This window comes from Ammospiza caudacuta, chromosome 3 (genome assembly GCF_027887145.1).
Source record: "Ammospiza caudacuta isolate bAmmCau1 chromosome 3, bAmmCau1.pri, whole genome shotgun sequence".
Taxonomy (NCBI): Eukaryota; Metazoa; Chordata; class Aves; order Passeriformes; family Passerellidae; genus Ammospiza; species Ammospiza caudacuta.
In genome coordinates, this window is record NC_080595.1 from 91,748,421 (window position 1) to 91,767,949 (window position 19,529).

The 19,529-nt window shown below is 37.0% G+C and overlaps 1 protein-coding gene across 2 annotated transcripts in view; it reads left to right on the plus strand.

Annotated features, from left to right (window-relative positions):
• The window catches only part of FAM83B (family with sequence similarity 83 member B), a 53,315-nt gene that overhangs the window by 20,063 nt on the left and 13,723 nt on the right, over positions 1 to 19,529 (plus strand). For both annotated transcript variants that reach the window (XR_009274554.1, XM_058802107.1), the window contains exon 3: positions 15,785 to 15,949. Coding sequence is in view for 1 of the 2 variants with exons in the window: in XM_058802107.1 (XP_058658090.1) it covers positions 15,785 to 15,949 (165 nt within the window). In the remaining variant the exon portion in view is untranslated. The remainder of the gene's footprint in view (positions 1 to 15,784; positions 15,950 to 19,529) is intronic.

Below are 19,529 nucleotides of genomic sequence, written 5' to 3' on the forward strand. Positions count from 1 at the left end.
GATTAAATACATTTGGCTAGGACTTGGAAGACTTGTATACAAATTCCTTGTAGAACGCAGACTCCTCAGTTATAAATATGAATATAATCTCAGAGTGATTTGTGGAGACATATAGATAGTTGGGCATACCTTGTGCTAGGGGTAGGGAACAGTTACAAGGGTTTTTGCTGAAATCTACCTTTTTCAGTTGCTTCCTATGGTTTAAAACTTTATATTTTGCATTAAGCTTTTGTGTATTTGTTTTGTCCATGAGATTGTTTCCTTTAGAGCATTCAAGCAGAAATATTTCAGTGATACCCACATACGAAACAGAGTTGTTTGCTTCCCCATTATCTGCCCATCTTCTGATGTTATTTTTTTCACAATGTCCCCCTGTGCATGAGAAACAAGATAATAACTTTTTTGTTGTTCACTTGAAATAGTGTTTCTAATTTAGGTTGCATTCCAGCAAATGCTCAGTCACCCACAGAAGTGTCATGATAGTCTTACCTTTGCATACCTGAGTCTTGTTTCATTGCAAAAATTGTCCCTGTGTTAGTGAAAATTATGAATATTGCACATCTGATATTGAAAAGAGATTGGAGTATCTTTTAGTTACCACCTGCTAGTCACAGTAAACCAAAAATTATAATAGACTCACTGAAAATTCCCTCCTGTCAGCTGTACTTCTTGAGTGAGTGCACACTGTACCAATATCTGAAAACAGATTCAGCATTACAGTGAGGGACTCTGAGGAGCAGGAAAAGGTGTACACCTTTTTAAGTGAGAAAGAAAAAAGGATAAAAACTGTCCTGTTCCTACATCTGAAATGATTGTTCTTTTTTCTTTTGTCAATACAGTGCTGGCTTGAAACTTTTTATCTAAAGGAAACAGGCAAATAGTAAAATGGGTTTTTTCAGTCAGTGTGTGTGCGCATGTACGCATGGAAAACGTCTGCACTGTGCTACAGAAAATGTGGATTCCATGCATGCACACAGGCACGGGGAGCTAAGCAGTCTGGGATGGGAAGAGGCTTTCTTGGAGTGGGCAGGTTACTCAAGGGAACATGTTTCCTGAGACCTGAGAGGTACTTTGTAATAACAAATATTTATTTGAAAGGCACTGCTTTGCATGGAAAAACAACACTTGGCAAAGTGTTCTTGGAATAAAATGTTCACCTCTCCTCCACAGATGTATATTGCATGTTCTCACCTCCATCCTTACTTCAAACAACTGAAGTTATCTATTATTTATAACTGAAGTTATCTAGTTATTTATAACTGAAGTTATAAATATATGAGTTAAGTCATATAAATATAGCAATTAGCATGCTTGGCACATTTTCCAGCAGACCCAATTTGCCAATAGAACATGGCTTATTGTAAATCCATGGGTGGTTTGGTCAGTGGTATTTCTGCTTTCACTCCTTATTATTAGAAGGTTCCACTTTTGATGGCAAAATAAGTGAATTTTCCTCTCTGCCCCTCATATTTCTTAACTTATATACCCTTGAGGTACACAGATATTCAATTCAGGAATGTTTTGTGGCTACAGAGGATTCATTGGCACAAATAGAGAGCAAATCTTGCAAAGAAAGGTGCTGAAAAGCTGCAGTAGGTACCCCTGAGACTGATTTTCTTCTTCCTCCATTCTTAAATTCAGGTATCTGCTGTGATGTTTTGGAGAATACCACCTTGCTGTAGCAGGAGTTTTGCATTTCTTGCTGATGTTCAGCAGGCTTCCTGATTAGATCTCTGATTATCATTACCCAAGTGGAGGTTAGGTGTGTGTGTGTACTGGCATGCAATGCACAGTAGGAGGAATATTTTGTGGAAATGGGAATACTCTCTCACACACATGGAGCTGTACATTGGAAGATTTGTCATAACATGTTTCTCTTTTTCTTAAACAACTCTATTAACTTGCCATTAACTTGGTCACTAGCTCAATTGAGTATAAAGGGTTCTCTTACTTGCACAGTGATAACTCATTTATTTGAATAATTGTTCATTTTAATGATTCTTGAATGAGTGCTTCATTATGCATCCTATCCTTGTGAGAATGAGAAAAATGAGAGGAGCAGACCATGGTGCCCATCTGTGGCTGAGGCAGATGGAATCTGGGTCGTGGAAGGAAGTCTTGCAGCCTGGCTGTGTCTGCTCCTTCCCAGATGTGTCCTTGAAGTGGCCTAGGGCTCGGATTTAAGAAAACATTATGAATACACTTAAAACATTACGAATAAACTGAAAACATTATGAATAAACTTGTAACCATCAAAAATAAACTTTTAATTGGAAAGAGTAGTAGATAGCAAAGATGGAGTATTATAAATACCTGACCAGACTTTTACCAAAAGGATCAAATAATCTTTCCTCTGGTTTTGCACAATTGTAGTATCAAATTGCAAGTGATGAATTAATACTTGTGTGGTCTTATGGAAGAGCTGTGCAGATCACTGAAAGCTGATGCTAACTGCATTTTCAAAATAATAGTGTCACCAAGATAACTGTAAAGCTGTATTGCTTCTTGCTTGACAGAGATGGTTATTCAAAAGCCAGTTCACACAGAGGCAAAAGATCAGTTGAGCAAAAACCTGACAGAAACAAATAAGAAAGAAGTTTTTCTTCAAAATTTTTCCACTTGTGTCTTTTAATTCCATTTCTTATCCCTTGACTTGCAACTCTCTCAAATACTTCACTACCTGTGCAGGATTCATGCTCAAACAAGAATTGTCAGGTTTCACTTAAAAAGCTTTAAAAGGATTTAAAAATTGAAATAATTTTTATAAATACAGTATTTTTAAAGCATAACATTGGTACTGAAATTATAACTCTCTAATAATAATTTAACTTGTAATTATTTTATTGTTTTAGTTTTTAAGTGCTGCATTTGATCAGAAATTAAATTCTGTTTAGTACCTTGTTTAGTTCCAATTCACAGTTCACTCTGCTGGGGCTACAAGAATTGCAGCATTACTTATCTTCTTCGTTTCAGTTTGCTTCACAGGAGGTTTGAGCAGGGTTTTATAATTGCTTCCCTACTATTTCAGAAATCTTGCTCCATATGTTATTGTGCATAAAAATTTAAATCTGTTTTCTTCCTGAAAAGCTGCACATAATTACTTATTAACAAGACTAATCTTTTCTTATCTTTAGGACATTCTGTTGATGCTTTCAGACTAGTCTGCAATTATTTTTTTCCTTTTTCATTTAATCTATAATAAATAACCTGGCATGCCAGGGTAATGGATTTCACCTGAGGACCTGAACATGATTTGCAGACAACAATTAATTAATTAGTTTCAAAACCTGTCTTAAATAGGTGAAATTGAAATGCAGTCTGCCAGCACACAGTCATTAGCAATATGTTGCACAAGGAGCTGTGGCTGCTCTATGAGCAGGTGGTGTAATCTGCTTCTCATGAGTGTCAGGGAAGGTTCCTGCTCAATTGGCAGCATGTTTAAAAAAAGCAAATAGTTTAAATCATCTGATTAAGTTGTTTACTGGCATTCACATATAACTGTGTGCCATATGGACTTCTGCAGGCTCACATTTTATCTGTGATGTATGTTTCAGAATAGTGATATGACATAATTGCTGTTGCTTTTTTTGCAACATAAATGTTACTACAGGTGTTGTCCAGTCATTCTGTTTCTACTTATAAATGCATTTTACTATGTCATGTAGCTAAACTGGAAACATTTTGAAGGTGAACAGAGAATCTGGCAGAGCTAAACCTCGCAGAAACTTTTCATTTTTCATCCTCTCTTATTTATACCAGATGATCACTGACTTTCCTTAATACTGACCCATCACTGACCTGTGACCAGTAATTTTAAACAGCCCGCGTTCTGTATTTTTCTGGTTTATTCTAACCATATTACTGCTTGAGTTGACCTCCTTAAACATATTTAGGTACATCCATAGAACTTGAAATTAGTAGCATTGAAGCAAACAGTAGTTGTAGCAGGAATCAAAAGCTTTGTTGTGAATAGCATAAGGGTATAGTCATAAAATGTGGAATAAAAGGGAGTATTTTTAAGCTTGTGTAAAATGCATAGGAGCCCATTTTAAGCCCACATCAGCATCCAATAGCAGGTTTTTTTCAGTCTCAAATTTAAATCAGTTTGGAGTTCCTCCGTTGAAAGAGAGAAGAAGGGACAGGAAGAGAAAAGAAAGAATTAAGCAAGTGAAGTGGTGGGGGGGAAGTGAAGAGGGAAGTAAGGCGAAGGCAGTCACAGAAGGAAGGGAAAGGGGAACAGAAATAGGCCATAATAATCTGTGAATTATACTGGGTTTGCTTCCCCTTTTGTGACAACTGTATGAAAATCTTTAATATAATTGAGCCTTACAGGTTGCTAGAAATACATGCAATCAAAATGTTTTCATTGGACAACTACTTTACACATCTGGCCAATAACCAGTCCTTAAGTGTGTATACCTCATGTGTCTTTTATTGACTCTCAGTCACATGGATGAAGCTGAATTCAAAAGCTAGATTTTGAAAAAGGATGAAATAAGCAATATTTGAAAAGGTGTTTTCCCATTTACCGTTCCCTACATATGTGATTACCTTCATTTCTGTATTAATTTACTCTTTTGTTGGTTTTCCTTTCAGAAGTCAGGCTGAGCAACCAGCTTGGGTCATCAGGCTGTTTCTTGAATTGTGGCCATAATCATTATTTCTCTGATACTCAAATGTTTAATTAAAAATGACCAACAGCAAAACTATTTAGCTGTCTTGCATGTGATCCATCCAGGTCTGCTAATTGCAGCTGCAACAAATATTACTCTATTGCAGTAGACTGTAATGCTCCTTCTTAACCTAAAGACAAAGAAATTATGCCGCTACTTTCCAAAGATTAACAGGAGCCTCCGTTGAGGCTTCCTTTCTTCACTTTGGTATTACCTTCTCTAGACCATGAACCTAGAGGAGGTCTTTAACCAGAATTGCTTCTAGCTCATTTGGAGTTCTATGGACATACAACAATGTCTTCTGCAAGGATTCCCAATTTTTTATTCCTCTTTTTTTCCTACGCTTATCTCTGAAACATTTTCTTCTACTAGTGTTCCTTATGCAGTTTACCTTCTGGAAGAAGTTTTGAGTGTCTATGGAGGACTAACCTTCAACAATTAATGATATAATTAGGACTTGTTTCTTGGTATCAAGGTCATAAAGTCAGTTATATAATCAGATCATGCTCATTGGTCTGCAGCCTTTCACTGATTTGAAATATCTAGTGATTGAACTTTTTTTTGTTTGTTTTGGATTTTGGTTTTTTGTTTGTTTGTTTTGTTTTGTGGATTTTTAAAATTTTTGTTATTGTTGTTGTTTTAAGTTGGGCACTGCCTACAAAAATAGATTTGTTTTCTCTTGGTTGCAATGTCTTCCATTTTAGAAAATATTAGTCTTTGCATGAATTTGTGTTTGCTTGATGCAGGGTCACCCTGGTGTAAGACTCGTGGACGTAGCAGTACATGGCCTACAAGTCTTCCTCAACTGTATGCTTTTATTTTTCCACTTGCTAAAAATGTTGATAGGCCATCCATGTGGACTGTGCCTAACATACTGCATATAGGTGTTCCAAAGTCTGTCTTTCTGAATCATAAGCTGCTCTGAAACACATCAGATTTGTCTGCTGACTTGGATCCACCAAAGTTTTCATGTGCATAGAAATGCAAAAATAAGTGTTTCCTGCTTTTGGGACACTTACTTTCATTTAACTCCATTCTTTTCCAGCATCTACTGTGGAGTCAGTCAGTAGTTTCCACTCCTGTGTTACATACCTAGCTTTCTTCTTGGATTCTCTTCTGTGCAAGTTGTTCCTGCTGTGCCTACTTATTCTTGAAAGCAAGAGCAAGGGATTTCAGGCAGTTTACTCTTAAGGTCTTAAACATGGCAAACAGTACACAGCTCTTGCATAAGCAAACTTAAAAGCAAAATTATCCTTCCTGGTCTAGAAAAGTTGGTCTGAATCATCTCTTCTTCCTACAAACCTGCCTTTGATGAAGAGAATCTTTCATTGTTTCCAAGTAACTAATTAACAAATGCCAACAAAGTTCTGTACTTTAAGAAATGCTTTTGTTAGATTAAAGTTTACAGCCTGTAAATGTTCATTTATATTGTGGGGTTTTATACATTGTCAAGCATTTTTCAATATATAAACTCTAAGGAAGAGGGGTTTAGTATTGAAAATGTGTACAGGACTCTTGAGGAAACCCAAATGAATCAGTGGGAAGGCAGACTGCCTCAGAACATCATTCCTAATCTAAGAAATCCCACCAAAATGTACTGTTAAAAGTGGCAAACCCCCAAAATATTCTCTAGAATTGTCATCTAGATTAGCTGAAATCTCATACATTTACTTTGACTCTTTGATAAGCAGTTGTTTTTTTTAATATTTCTTGAAAGAAATCACAGGAAGAGCACTTAGAACTATTAATGTGCAATCTAGTTTACTGTGGCATGAGGAGCATTTTTAAGCAGGAGTAATTTGAAAGGACAATTTTAATGCATTTTAAAAAATGTTTTTGTCCCTTTGCCTTCCCCTTATCCCCTCCTGCATTTGAGGTATCACTTTCCCTTGTTCTTAGGTGTGAGATAATAATTTCAGGTATTGAAAGAGTTTTTAACCTTGTAGTAGGAGCTCATACTACTGCAACTTTAAAATAAAATAATTGAGACTTATCACACTGCTGTGCATTGTTTGTTTTTGTGCAGTCACTAAATACACACACATGAATAATTGTTTCTACTTATAAAGAAATTTAAAATAAAAAGTATAACATTATAATATTAATTCAAGTAGCCTAAACATTCACTAAATATTAAGGGATCCCATGAGAACCCACATATTGAAGCTGTTAATACTCTTTAAAATAAAAAAAGTATTTCTGAAGCAGCAAGTCTTTGAAATTCATCATAGAGAAAGCTAGAGGCTAGAGAAGTACCTTTGATTTTTGTCGTGAATTTCCATTGTGGTATAGCAGAGTCATAGGCCGTCAGAAATCCTGGCATTTCCTTTCTGAATTGCTTTCCTCAAGAAAAGCTTGGCAGCTTCTTAACATAACAACTGAATATGAACATTCTGAAGGGCTAAATACAAATATTAAAATCTTGCTATGCGTCCAGCTGCAGCCCACATGGCTCTGGGAACACAGCAGTGATACCAATGGCAAGAGAAGAAAGGGCAGAGGAAGGTCCCTAAATGTGTTCCCTCCATCTTGCCAAGGATTTTCTGTGCTGCCTTATGTCCTTTTCTGTAGGACCTCTGCCTGCTTCTGTTCTCAGTGACAGAACACAACTTGCTTGCTAGATACCAAAAGCATTTTAATTGTGGATGGGAGCACTGCAAGCAGGAAGGAAAGTGTTAAAATTGAGCATTGTGAACACTTGTTTTAATGATGTGTGACAGATTTTTGCACATTTAGGTAAATATTTTTAAGTAAATATAGTGGTGTCCCAGCACTGAGCGGCAGCTGTTCCTTTGCAGATCCTTCATTCCAAGGATTAGGTTTATAAATGCTCTTTGGAAAGTCCCCATGAAAAATCCCTGGAATATCCCCTTTTATCTTCTTGTTGCCATGACTTGCTGACACTCAGTTCTGCCTGTGTGCAAGTAAAGCTTCAGAGGAATTACTGCCTCTGCTGCTGGCCAGAGTGAGGAGGTGTCTCCTGTAATTTGGTCAGCTCACGATGAGTTCTTACTAATCCTTCAGCCAGAATAACAACTACCAAACTCATAGATAAACATCACATTTATAGAATTAAGGTAGCTCACTCCCATTGGTTTTGCAAGATAAAATTCCCAGTTGTATGAATTTCAAGAGGTGACAGACAAGGTGTCACTTTAAGGTGGTGTATGTATGACTTGTTAGTTTGGCCTGCAATAGCTTTCTGAAAGGTGATGCAGAAGGCTTCTATACATTCACTTTTCAGAGAAAACAGACTAATTTCCATTTCAGAAAACTTTACTTTTGCTTTGGTTTTAGTTTCACCTGTCGAAGATCTAATGCTGGTCTTCTGATCTGCTTTTTTTTAGACATATTAAGCTATAAAAAAGTTCCCAAATTGAGCAAAAGGCAGAATTCTTGTGTTGTTTTAAGAAGATTCTTCGTTGTAAAAATTTGATCTCCCCAGTGTTTTTCAAAGTAAAATTGCATCCTTTCTCGGAGCTCCTGTTTTTATTGCCATATTACTTTTCGCCAATAGAATCAGAACATTTTCTCCTGTTACTGGTAGCTAGAAAGTTCCCCTACTGCACATCTTTTGTGTGTGTTTCTTGGACAGAACAGATACCATATGGACTGCACAGGTAAGCACAGTTTAAAAGGGTGCTGGGTGTGTTTAGCCTGGAGAAAAGGAGACTCAGGGGTGACCTTATCACTCTCTACAACCCCTGAAAGGTGGCTGTAGTCAGGGGGGGGTTGGTCTCTTTCTCCAGGCAGCAACCATTGACAGAAGCAGAGGACACAGTCTTAAGCTGTGCCAAGGGAAATATAGGCTGGATATTAGGAGAAAGTTTTTTGCAGAAGGAGTGGTAAAGTACTGCAATGGTCTGCCCAGGGAGGTGGTGGAATCACCATCCCTGGATGTGTTTAAGAAAAGACTGCATGTGGCACTTTGTGCCATGGTTTAGTGAGATGTTTGGGCATGGGTTGGACTCAATCTTTAAGGTCTCTTCCATCCTTGTTATCCTGTGAATTCTGTGAAAATTATTTGTATAGTTGCCCTATGTGGTTACCCGCCTTCATAATTTTCTAATAGTTTGCACTGGTTTTTCTTGTTGTATTGCAGGAGATAGCTAAAAGTTTAGTTTATGTTTTCTGTACAGTGAACTTATTTATATGATTTTGTGTTGATGTTGAGCTTTTCTCGTGTCCTGTTGCAGGGAAAAACTCTTAAGGTTATTGAGGATTGCTCATGTACCTGTTGGAAGTTAATTTTTATTCCACATACATTTAGTTTTTACTTTAAAATTCTTAGATTTTGTAGGTGATACGTGGCATGATAAAATGAGGCTTGGTGATCAGAACAGAAAGTGTACTTCGTTCTGAGAGCATGTGTTTTTCTATCCTCAGAATAAATGGTAGAACTAATTTGGAGCAGGAGGAGGAAAAGAGGATAAGTGAGGGTTAGGAGAGATGATTCTGAGGTGGTGTAGCTGCTTGTAATAATGAAGTGCCAGACTTCACCCTGTAGTTAATTAAATTGCTTTTAAAGAATGCAATAGTGGGAGAACATTTCCAAGTACACTGCATAGTTATGGTATATTGCTCTGTGTCTGTAGAGCCAAATTAAATATATTAAATAAGATCTCAGGGGGTCAATTACAATGATAATACAAGAAGTGACAATGCAACAAGTAGTGATATTAATTTCATGAATGTTGCATAGGTATAAATCATCTCAGTATTTGTTCCATTATATTGCCACAGAAATTGTAGGAGAATGGATAATACTCAGATGGTTGATTACTATTTATATTATTGCATCAACCTGTATTTACAGAGCAAGGCCTTCCCTCATTACATTATACTTTGGCACTTTATTGCAAGATTTCTCATTTGTTACTGTATTGTGAGACCTCAGCAATTCATCCAGGACAAATGGTTTCAAGGTAGACTTTGCAATAAAAGGATGTGTTGTGCAAAGCATTTCAGGGCTGTCTTCAATTTTGCAAATTAATACCAAATTAATGAACTTATGTCTTAGAAGCACTCTGGTGTGAGCAACAGTGCCAGAAAGTAAGGATAACAGATGATTTAATAGGGAGCTGTTAATATGAATTGCAGGAAAAGTAAACGGGACCTAAACCTTCAACCATAAAAAGCAACATAATATAATAATTGAGAAAAGAACCACAGTAATTTGTGGGACATATTATATAGCTTACTAGAGGGAAGGTTGTTTGCATTGACCACCAAATTTGTCTCTTCTGATGCCAGAAACTCAGCAGTCCATTTGCTGCCTGCCTGCTGTTCTAGCAGCATGGCACACAGCCCTGTTGGAATTGCCTGCTCTCTGAGAAGGGCCAGACTCAGACAGCACTGAGCCTGTGCCTCAAGGAGATCCTCCCCAAAACAGAGATCTGCAAAAAGAGGACTGGAGTAACAGAGAAAGGTCAATGAAAATAGAATTAATAATTCTGTCAGAGATGTGGTTCTCTGTTCTTGGGGTGAGAAAGGGTGGTGACATGTAAAGCACTGCACAGCAGTATGGATTTTTGTCATGTAATGCCCAGAGTAAGCTGCCATGTGGGTTACAAGAAATCAATACTCTTGCAGTGTAGCGTAGGTCTTCAGCATTATTCTTTACTAGATTATTGATATTGGTAGGTGTCCCTAGTAAAGCCTGCCTAAGCAAGCAGTTTGAGTGGAGGACTCGTGTATTTTTACTGTTTATAGCAAAGGAGTTGTTAAATGACACACACTGCAATATATAACCTGGAGAATCATAATTCATATTTGTGAAAGAAGTGGTAATGCTGAGATAATGAAACTGTCAAGAGTTCACAAAATAGACTTACTGAGTGCTAACAGTAAAGGCCTTTTGTTACATTTATGCTTGAATTTCAGCGCACACTTATTAAAAAGGTTGACTTTGATGTCCTGAAACTCAATGAAGATTAAAATCCACTTATTTTTTCTTATCAAAAATGGAATAAGTAAAGCAGAAAAACTCCTTTATTTCTCTATGTTCTCTTTTTATAGTCTCTGTTTTCTTTAGGCCTCACAGCAAAGTTTATAATGACTGCCAAACATGGCAGAATTTGCTTTTGTTTTGAAAATGATGGGAATGAAGATCTCTGAATCATTGAGTTGCAGCCTTTGGTCAGTTTGGAAGTCTCCAGCCCAGCCTCCCTTAGAGCATGGCTAGTGGTAATATCTGAACAGGTTGCCCAGGGCTTTATCCAGCAGGGGCTTGAAAACCCCCAAGAATGCAAACTGGACCACGCTGGGCAACCTGCAGTACTGCTGGGGTGTCCTTGTGGGGATAAGGGGCTTCCCTGTATCCAGGCAGAACTGCTCTCCTTTCAGTGTGACCATTGCCTTCTGTCCTGCCACCACTGCTAAGAGCCTGACCTTGTCCCTTTAGAGCTTCCCTGTAAAGTACCAGGAGCTGCTGTAAGATTCCCTGAAGCCGTCTTTGCTCCAGGCTGAACAGCCCAGCTCCTTCATGAGGCCTGCACAGGGCAAGTGCCCTCTTGGTGGCCCTCCCCTGGACATGCTCAGGGGATGTTTATTGATAAGTGTAACTGTTGGGATTGGCAACTTCTTTCTGGATAAGCCTCTGGATAGAGTTAGTTTCTGAAGGTGAGAACCATCTAAGCAGATACAATGCACATGGATGGGCCCAAAGTAGCAGTAATTTACCCTATACCACAGAACTGAACATTGGCCTCCATTTACTGTGTCATGTTATCCACTCTGTTGCCATGTTACCATGGACATAATCTCCTGTTTATCAAGGATATGCAGGATATTCCAGCTATAGCTTTTTGTTTTAACCAACAAACAAATGTATATGTGTCTTTCATGAACCTTGTCACTGGTACTTTTTGTAGGAGTCAGTCACTTACTGAAATTGAGGATTAAGAACTTTAAAAAAATGAAAAGAATACTCTGTATTTGTACAGAGTGATGACAGTTTAGAGATACTCAGCTTTACAATGGTACTTTACTCACTTACATGCAAATTAAATAGATCAGCTTTCTGAAAAAGATTGTTTAGAATATTTGCATAAAAATAGTCTTATTCAACAAAATTATACTGTCCTCTCTGTATTTACATGTTTCTAAATGCCAAAGAAGGGTGTGTAGTTTACTTTTCTGTTGCAAAGCGTAGTCTTAGTGTCAAGACAGTAAGAAGGATAATAGCATATGGCTCTACTGCTGCCTTCAGTTAAATTGAGCATTTGGTCAGACTCCTTAGGAATAATTTTGTGCTTATTAACTTTAGCAGATTTTCTTGTTCTGTAAGGACATAATTGAAACCAAATTTTAAGCTTAAAAATAATAATCACTTAAAAAAAAAGAATGGGTAGATAAGATAAAAATACTATCAGTGACAATCAAAGATAATTTTGGGAGAAGAACATTAGCATAAAAACTGGTTTCTGAATTGTCCTCACTTTTAGTTGATCATTGAAATGTGCTCTTCTGTGCAATACCCACCCAGGTGGTGGTAGTTCCCCATTGCTGTGCATAATTTCAGTGCTGTGTGATGTTGTGCACAGCAAGTGTCTGCTCTAGCAACTGTTTTCTCCTTCTTGTAACACACTTGCTTAGCTGTTCCCAAAAGAGGGTCATTTTTGATCAGGGTGATAATCAGTTTGACAAGGTTTGGAAAGTTCTCACAGAATTCTGGTGCTTTCATCAAAAAACTGCTGTACCCATCCAGTTTTCCTGGAATGGTTGGAAGGCCACTGTATTTGCTTCAAAAGCATGAGTGGTTCCTTTTAAAAAGATCTTTGCATTGTGGAAAACAAATATGCTTTGGAAAAAAAGGCAGTTTGTAAGGAAACCTCCTGTATGACATTATAGCTTTCTGCCTTGAGGAGGTTTACTTGAGTCAGGATAGTATTGTAATGCCTAAAAGAAACAGGATGTATGAAATAGGCAATTTTCTGATGTATTTCTGCAGTTTGAATTATATCAGTTTTTCTTCCTTGCTGGAATCCACTGTTGTGTTCTTGTAAGTACCAGGGTGAAAATTAGCTCTGCAATTGCAAAAACAAAAGTAAAAACACAGCAGTGAAATCTTTTCTTCCAAAGTGATGCAGCAAGTAACTAATCCTGCAGCTGTTTTTGCAGCTTTAATTAAAGGTAGGTACACATTATAGAATACCTCACTGAAGTAATTTCCTAATCTTGGTCTCCCTAATTAATCAAAACTTGGAACCTTGAATACCATATTTGCTTTGTCTTTTCCCATGTGCAATACTCTCTTCTGCCGCAAAATATGGAAACTGGGGAAATATACACACACTCCTATTAAAAGGAGAAAAAAAAAAGTTTAATACATTTAAAGGCCAGACTGTTCCATGACCTTTATGGAATCCACTTTTTCTGAATCAAAATCTATATTTTATGGTCAGACATCTGTTTTGGTTTATGGAAAGCAGTATGCAGAAGTTACCTTATCACTGTTAATGACTTTTTACATATTGTATGTGTATTATATATATATTGTATGCATTGTTCAAATTTGGCACTCCAGCAGCCAAGCCTAATTTTGTTTGTGCTTAATAGAGTGTTGAGTGTGGCTAAGAGTAAATGGGCAGCCTAATGAGGATATTCAACAAGAGTCACCTCTGGTTTGTAGGAAATGCACAAATGGATGTACTTGTTTCAGTGTACAACACTAATGAATCCATTCAGGATTTTTTCTTTACGTTTAAATTGATCCTAGAATGCAATGAGCACCCATTTCTTGAAGATCTGAAGAAAAGAAAATTCTAAGAAGAAATTAGGGAGTTCACAGGAAGGGATAAACAGGTAATGAAACAGACTCAAATTTGAGAACAGGTTATTTTTTGGTCTTTACCTACCATACTTGATCTGTCTTGGCACTTTCCTTCTTGGATACAAGGGAAAGAAGATAGATGAATAAATAGGGTTGCCTTGTTCAGTTAACACTGTGTATCTCAGAAACAAGACCAAGCAGAAGGTGCAGTCTGAAAGTGATGAGATCCTTAGAGTCAAGATAAACATTCATGTTTTCAGTCCTCAGATAAAGAAACATATTCTGTACTGGAGAAAAACACGCTTAGTGTTTAGGTTTTACTTTCAAAAACTCAGTAAAGGAAATGAGGTAGAGCATTGGCATGTTACCTAAGATTTTCAAAAGAATGGAATTCTTTGATGCTATTCAGTTCCTCTGACTGGTGGATTTGTGAAGACTCTTTATTGCCAGGTGACATGTAATGAAGAGGCCAAGTTTGTTCCTTTTCTCTTATTCGGGAGTTGTCTTTTTACTTTTCTAGTTGTTTTCATTGTTATTTTACTGTTACTTTATGTAAGTCTTCTCTCATTTATATTTCTAGTGATTTAATTACATGTTCAAAATAAATGAAGCTTTTAGTTCTAAGCAGTTGGGATTCAAAAAAGGTAATTTGTACAACCGACTGGAGACATAACTTTTACCTGGCTGTGTGCCACAGCATTTACCTGTGTGAGGTAAATATTTCAGGTCTAGAATAGGATGAGTACTTGCAACTTAACAATTACACCTTTGAAGTTGATGTATAGGTAGTTTAAAGATTAGTGAAAATGGTAAAACCTGCTCTGATATCTGTGAAATGTTTTATTTGGTTTGAATTTGCACCTAAGACATCTCATTGGAACTTTCCATGAATATACTAGTGGATAAAAATAATACCTTTACAAGTTACACAGACCCTGGTTCTTCCTCTTATTTCCTTTCACGTTTCAACAGAAGTTCTTCCCAAATTACTAAAGTTATGTCAACAGTACGACATTTATATATATATATATATATATATATATATATATATATATATATATATATATCTAAAATACCACTAGAGGGACATTGCTTTTCCAAATGAGACACGCTTGCTTTATCCCTGTGGATTGAAGGGTGTTGGTAGCTGCTGTTCAGCATGCTGATCTTCTTGAGCCAAGCTCTCACAGGCTGATGACATTTTGTCCCAGTAAGAGTGCCTCCAGCTCTTCAGTGTCTGCTTATTAGCTGCTTCCAGCTCTTGAGCCATTAGCTTTAGAGAAAATAATGAAAGACTGAGAAGCCTTGTCTAAAGTAATTTTATTTGATTTTTTTTTAATGCATCATGCAATTGTATTTTGAATGTTTTTCCACAGCATTTGTATTGCTGTTTTTCCCTCCTTTCTGGGAGGGAACCCTTGCTGAGTTTCCTTTTCCCTCATAAAACCAGTCACTACACACACCCATGGTTTAACCCCAGCCACCAACAAAGTTCCACCCACCCACTTGCTCATTCACCCCCTTAGTGGTATGGAGGAGAGAATTGGAAAGAAGTAAACTCTTGTGGGTAGAAATAAGAACAGATTAATAATTAAATAAGTAAATTTACTATAGTAAAGTATATTGTTACACAGAAAGTAAAATATTATAGTAATAAAAGGATACTATTGGTATTTGTAACAATAATTGTAAGTAAAAGGATAAGAGAGAGAGAGAGGGAGAGGTAAGGTCCAATAAAACAAGTGATGCACGTTACAGTTGCTCACCACTCACTGACCAATGCCCAGAGAGTTCCTGAGCAGTGATTGGCCCCTCCCAGCCAACTCCCCTCAGTTTACACTCTGACCTTGACATTCTGCAGTGTGGAATATCCCTTTGGCCACTTTGGGTCAGCTGTCCTGATTGTGCTTCCTCCTGGTTTCTTATGCACCTGCTCACTGGCAGAGCATGGAACACTGATAAGTCCTTCACTTGGGATAAACACTACTTAGCAACAACCACATCAGTTTGTTATTAACATTATTCTTGTGCTAAATCCCAGCCACAGCATGGTACCATCTATTAGGAACAAAATCAACTTGATTCCAGACAAAACCAAGACAACTAATTTTGCTGGACTTTGGTACTTCTGGCAAACATCACCCTGATGCTCACTTGATTTCTCAAAAAGAAGATCCAGTGGTCTTCAAAGCTTTCAGGTTAAGTGGAACTACATAGGAATTAGAACATTTTAATGTGTAAAAAATATTCGTATTAGCTGCTCAGTGCAGGCTTCAGTGAAGAATTCTATATATGATTTATGCAATACAATAATTTGTGTCTTTCCTGTTTGATTCAGGTCATTGCCATTGTTATGGATATGTTTACAGATGTGGATATTTTTAGAGAAATCGTGGAAGCATCTACTAGAGGGATTGCAGTGTATATCCTGCTTGATGAATCGAACTTCAGTCACTTTCTGAAGATGACAGAGAAACAAGGCTGTCAAGTTCAGAGGCTCAGGGTAAGGCATACTGTCTTCCTTTGCATGAACATTCACTACTTACTCCTCCACAGCCCACTGAAAAGTGATTATTATTGGAAGAGTGGTTATTAAATACTGATTTTTCAAATTAAAAACCAGGTGTAAATAGGTAAGCTCCCAGCAGAACTTTCTCTACAGATATATATATATATATTTAAAAGCATCTTTTTCAGGTGTCAAAACAAGAGCATTTCATAGAATATCATCACTTCCATATATATTTTATAAAATATTTTTCCATTATTGTGTATTTAGGAATACTGAAAAACTAAGCTTCTTTTTATCCTTTCTCCTATAGTTGCCTGCAAATAAAGTCATAAGACTTAGATAAATTTGTGTACTTCATTTCATGATTTCTTCTTTAAGGTTCTGCATTAAAATACTTCAGGAGGCCCAAGATTTATTTTTGTAGTGTTTTCCTGAAAATCCATATTTCCATGTCTGTGCTTTGTCATATTCCTTTTACACATTAAATATGTAATTCTATCCTGTAAGAGAGATTACAAGACGACATTTACATTGTGATGAGATGTCCTGCACTGCCTAAAGGTTTATCAGGGATTAGAATATAAACCATGAGCTGCACTGAGCTGACGTAAGTGCTTCATAAATACTTGTTGGTTTACTGTACTGCTGACAGTACTAAAGAAGTTCCAAGGATGTTGTCAATGTCTTTTTGCAAAGTTCTGAGCACTGCCTTAACTCATAGTTCCACTTGAAATCGCTTACCTCTGTAACTAGTTGAGCTTCATTCATGCCAGTCAAAAGTATTATAAAAGCTCTTTATAGCAGCACCTGTTCTAAGAACCCAACCCAGTCCAGGAATCGGAGAGAGATGTGGAGTATTTGTGAGGATAAAGAGGACTTTTTTGGTAGATGTTTGGAGCAAACTCTGTTTTATACCCTTTTTTATTCTGTAGTGTTGACTTACATCCTCAGAAGTATTCCCGTTCTACTTTCCATGCTTGTTTCTTTGTCTCTGGTTGCCTAATACACAGAGTGATGGGAACTTCTGAGGAACAACCACCAAAACTGTGGTGTTTTATAAACACTGGTAGTGATTGCCTTCATGAAGTCAGTATTTGGCAGTACTTCCATGTTCTGGAACTTGAGATATCACCATTTGCTGATTACTTGGGTTAATTATGCCATAGAGGTTGCCAAAAATGGTCTATGTCTATATATGAAATGAGTTTTTTCCTTCCAAAATTTAAAAAAAAAAAAAGAATTAAGCCTGTGTCTTTCAAGTGATGTCTCAAAAATGCCATCTGCATTTTCAAAAGATGAAAACTGTTTCCATGAACAGTGGTTTCAAAAGTTTACATTCTTTGGATTCAAGGTTCTCTTTTTAAGGCAGTTTTATAGACTTTTAAGTATTTATATTATGGTTTAAAATGTAATATACATAGATCAGAGTGGATTTTGTATGGATTAGTGGGGATTGGAGAGGTTTGTATGTAGCCTCTTCAGTGACACTGTGTTTTATAGATTTCTGGGTTTTGGTGGGAGAAATAAAATACATCTTTATTCTGCAAGGTTAAGTTAGAATACTTTAATCAGAAAATAAAAAATATATGCCAAAGAGCTAAGTAATAATCCTGTTGTGTGCTGAGTTTCCAGTTTAGCTTGTAATAAAGCTGTTCAAATTAATGGTCTTCTCAGCCATGGGCTACTCCCAGTGACTGTTGCTCTGAGAATAGCAGTTTACTACTCCTCATATTAACTCCTTTGCCTTTTTAGAGGATAAAAGGGAAATGCAGGTGACTATGAAAGAACAGCCAGTATTTTGAAGATGTTTTCTCCCTTTCTCTTTTTCACATTTCTCAAGGTTCAGAAAGAAAGATAAACATCTGCAACTTTGTGTACTCTTGGCTTCTGGTTTTGCCCTTCTATTCAGTGAAGAGAAGGGCAAGACCAGAACAGTGAAGAGAAGGGCAAGAAGAGAACAGAACTGTGTGGGTCTATTCTTTTTCCTGAAAATGTAGCACCAGCAGCAATGGTCTTGTTCTTGTCTGGCATGATTTGGTTCAGTCTTGTTGGAGTATGGATGATGCTTCTTAGTCTTTACACTTGTGATGAGTTTTCTGCAAAGTGTTTCAGACTCAACACCTCTGTCTCTTTTTCTCTCCCTTTGAATCAGTAAAAAACCTGAAATGCAGTAATGAAAAATACTGTATTTTTTAATTCACAATTACAACTAAGTAGTCTTCTGTATGGAAAAGAAAGAGGATTTTGTTCATAATTCTTCATTAAATGTCTGTGCAGACAGTTTTTCTCATCTGAAGTCTGACTCCAAATTCAGGGCATATTTTCTTCTTTTTCGAAACATACAGCTGAAAAATGGATGGACCATATATTCTGTTGTTATTTTGTGAATTCCATGTAGGAAACTAGGAAAACAGGGGTTACTAGAATAATTTTTAATCTTTCCTGCAGCATCTTTTCATGTAGGTTGTTTCTTAGTCAGTATTCATCTTGACATCACATCCATCAGTGAAGCCCGAATAATTCCTTTCCTGTACTTTCCCATTATTCTTTTCTAGTTCCATTCATTTTCTGGCTGTACTACATTTGTCCTCAGTAATTAATTGGCTTGCTTCTTTTTTTTTTTTTGCTTCTTTTTTTTTTTTTTTCCTCTACCTAAGCTTCTTTCATTAACTTTGTCCCTGGTCTGACTTACTTGGTTAGCAATTCATTTGCATAGAGAGATGAAGAGTTGTTACAGATTCAAACATTTTTTTTCCAGGTAATTTTTCAGAAACTAATAAGTATTTTTTTTTTCTGCTACTGGCAGGTATTTTATTTGATATGAGGTGAGACGGTGGAGGTTCTATGCTCTGGAGGAGCCTCTTTTTTTACTCTTCTGCTAATAATGAAGAATCATTTTGCTACAGGAGGATATTGAAAGCTGTTTGGCAGGACCTGTTTATTACCTGATAATCCTTAATATTTTTAATAAATTGAGGGAAAGGGAAAATTAAACCACTAATTGATTTCACTTTCCTTCTGTGAAATCTACTTCCAGATATGTTTAAATACACAGTAGAAGCTGCTCTTGAGACCTGCTTGCAGCCTGTTTTTTCTACTAGTGTTACCAAAATCATCAAAAATTTTCCAGTACTTCCACATCTAAGGCAAATTTGGTTATTGAATAGGCACTTGCAGCATGATGTTGTACCTGTGGGCGAACTTCTGTGATAAGGACCAGACTCCAGTCAAGTCTTGAGTGGTCATTGAGTCATATTCAAAGTCAGAATAGAAGCAAACTTGAAAACTCTTTGGCATTTGTACAGCACATATGTGGTCAATAGCTACTTTTTAAACTGACAATCTGTCACAAGTGGAATCATCCAGGGATCAGTTCTGGGCCCAATGCTGTTTAATATCCTTTAATAAGCCATCTGGATGAGAGGATCAAGCGTACCCTGACAGAGGTTGCTGGTGATACCAGACGGGGTGAATAAATGGGCACTTTGGAAGGGAGAGGCACCCTGCAGGAGGGCCTGGATTAGCTCCAAGAGTGGGCTAGCAAGGCCCTTAGGAAGTTCAGGAAGCATGA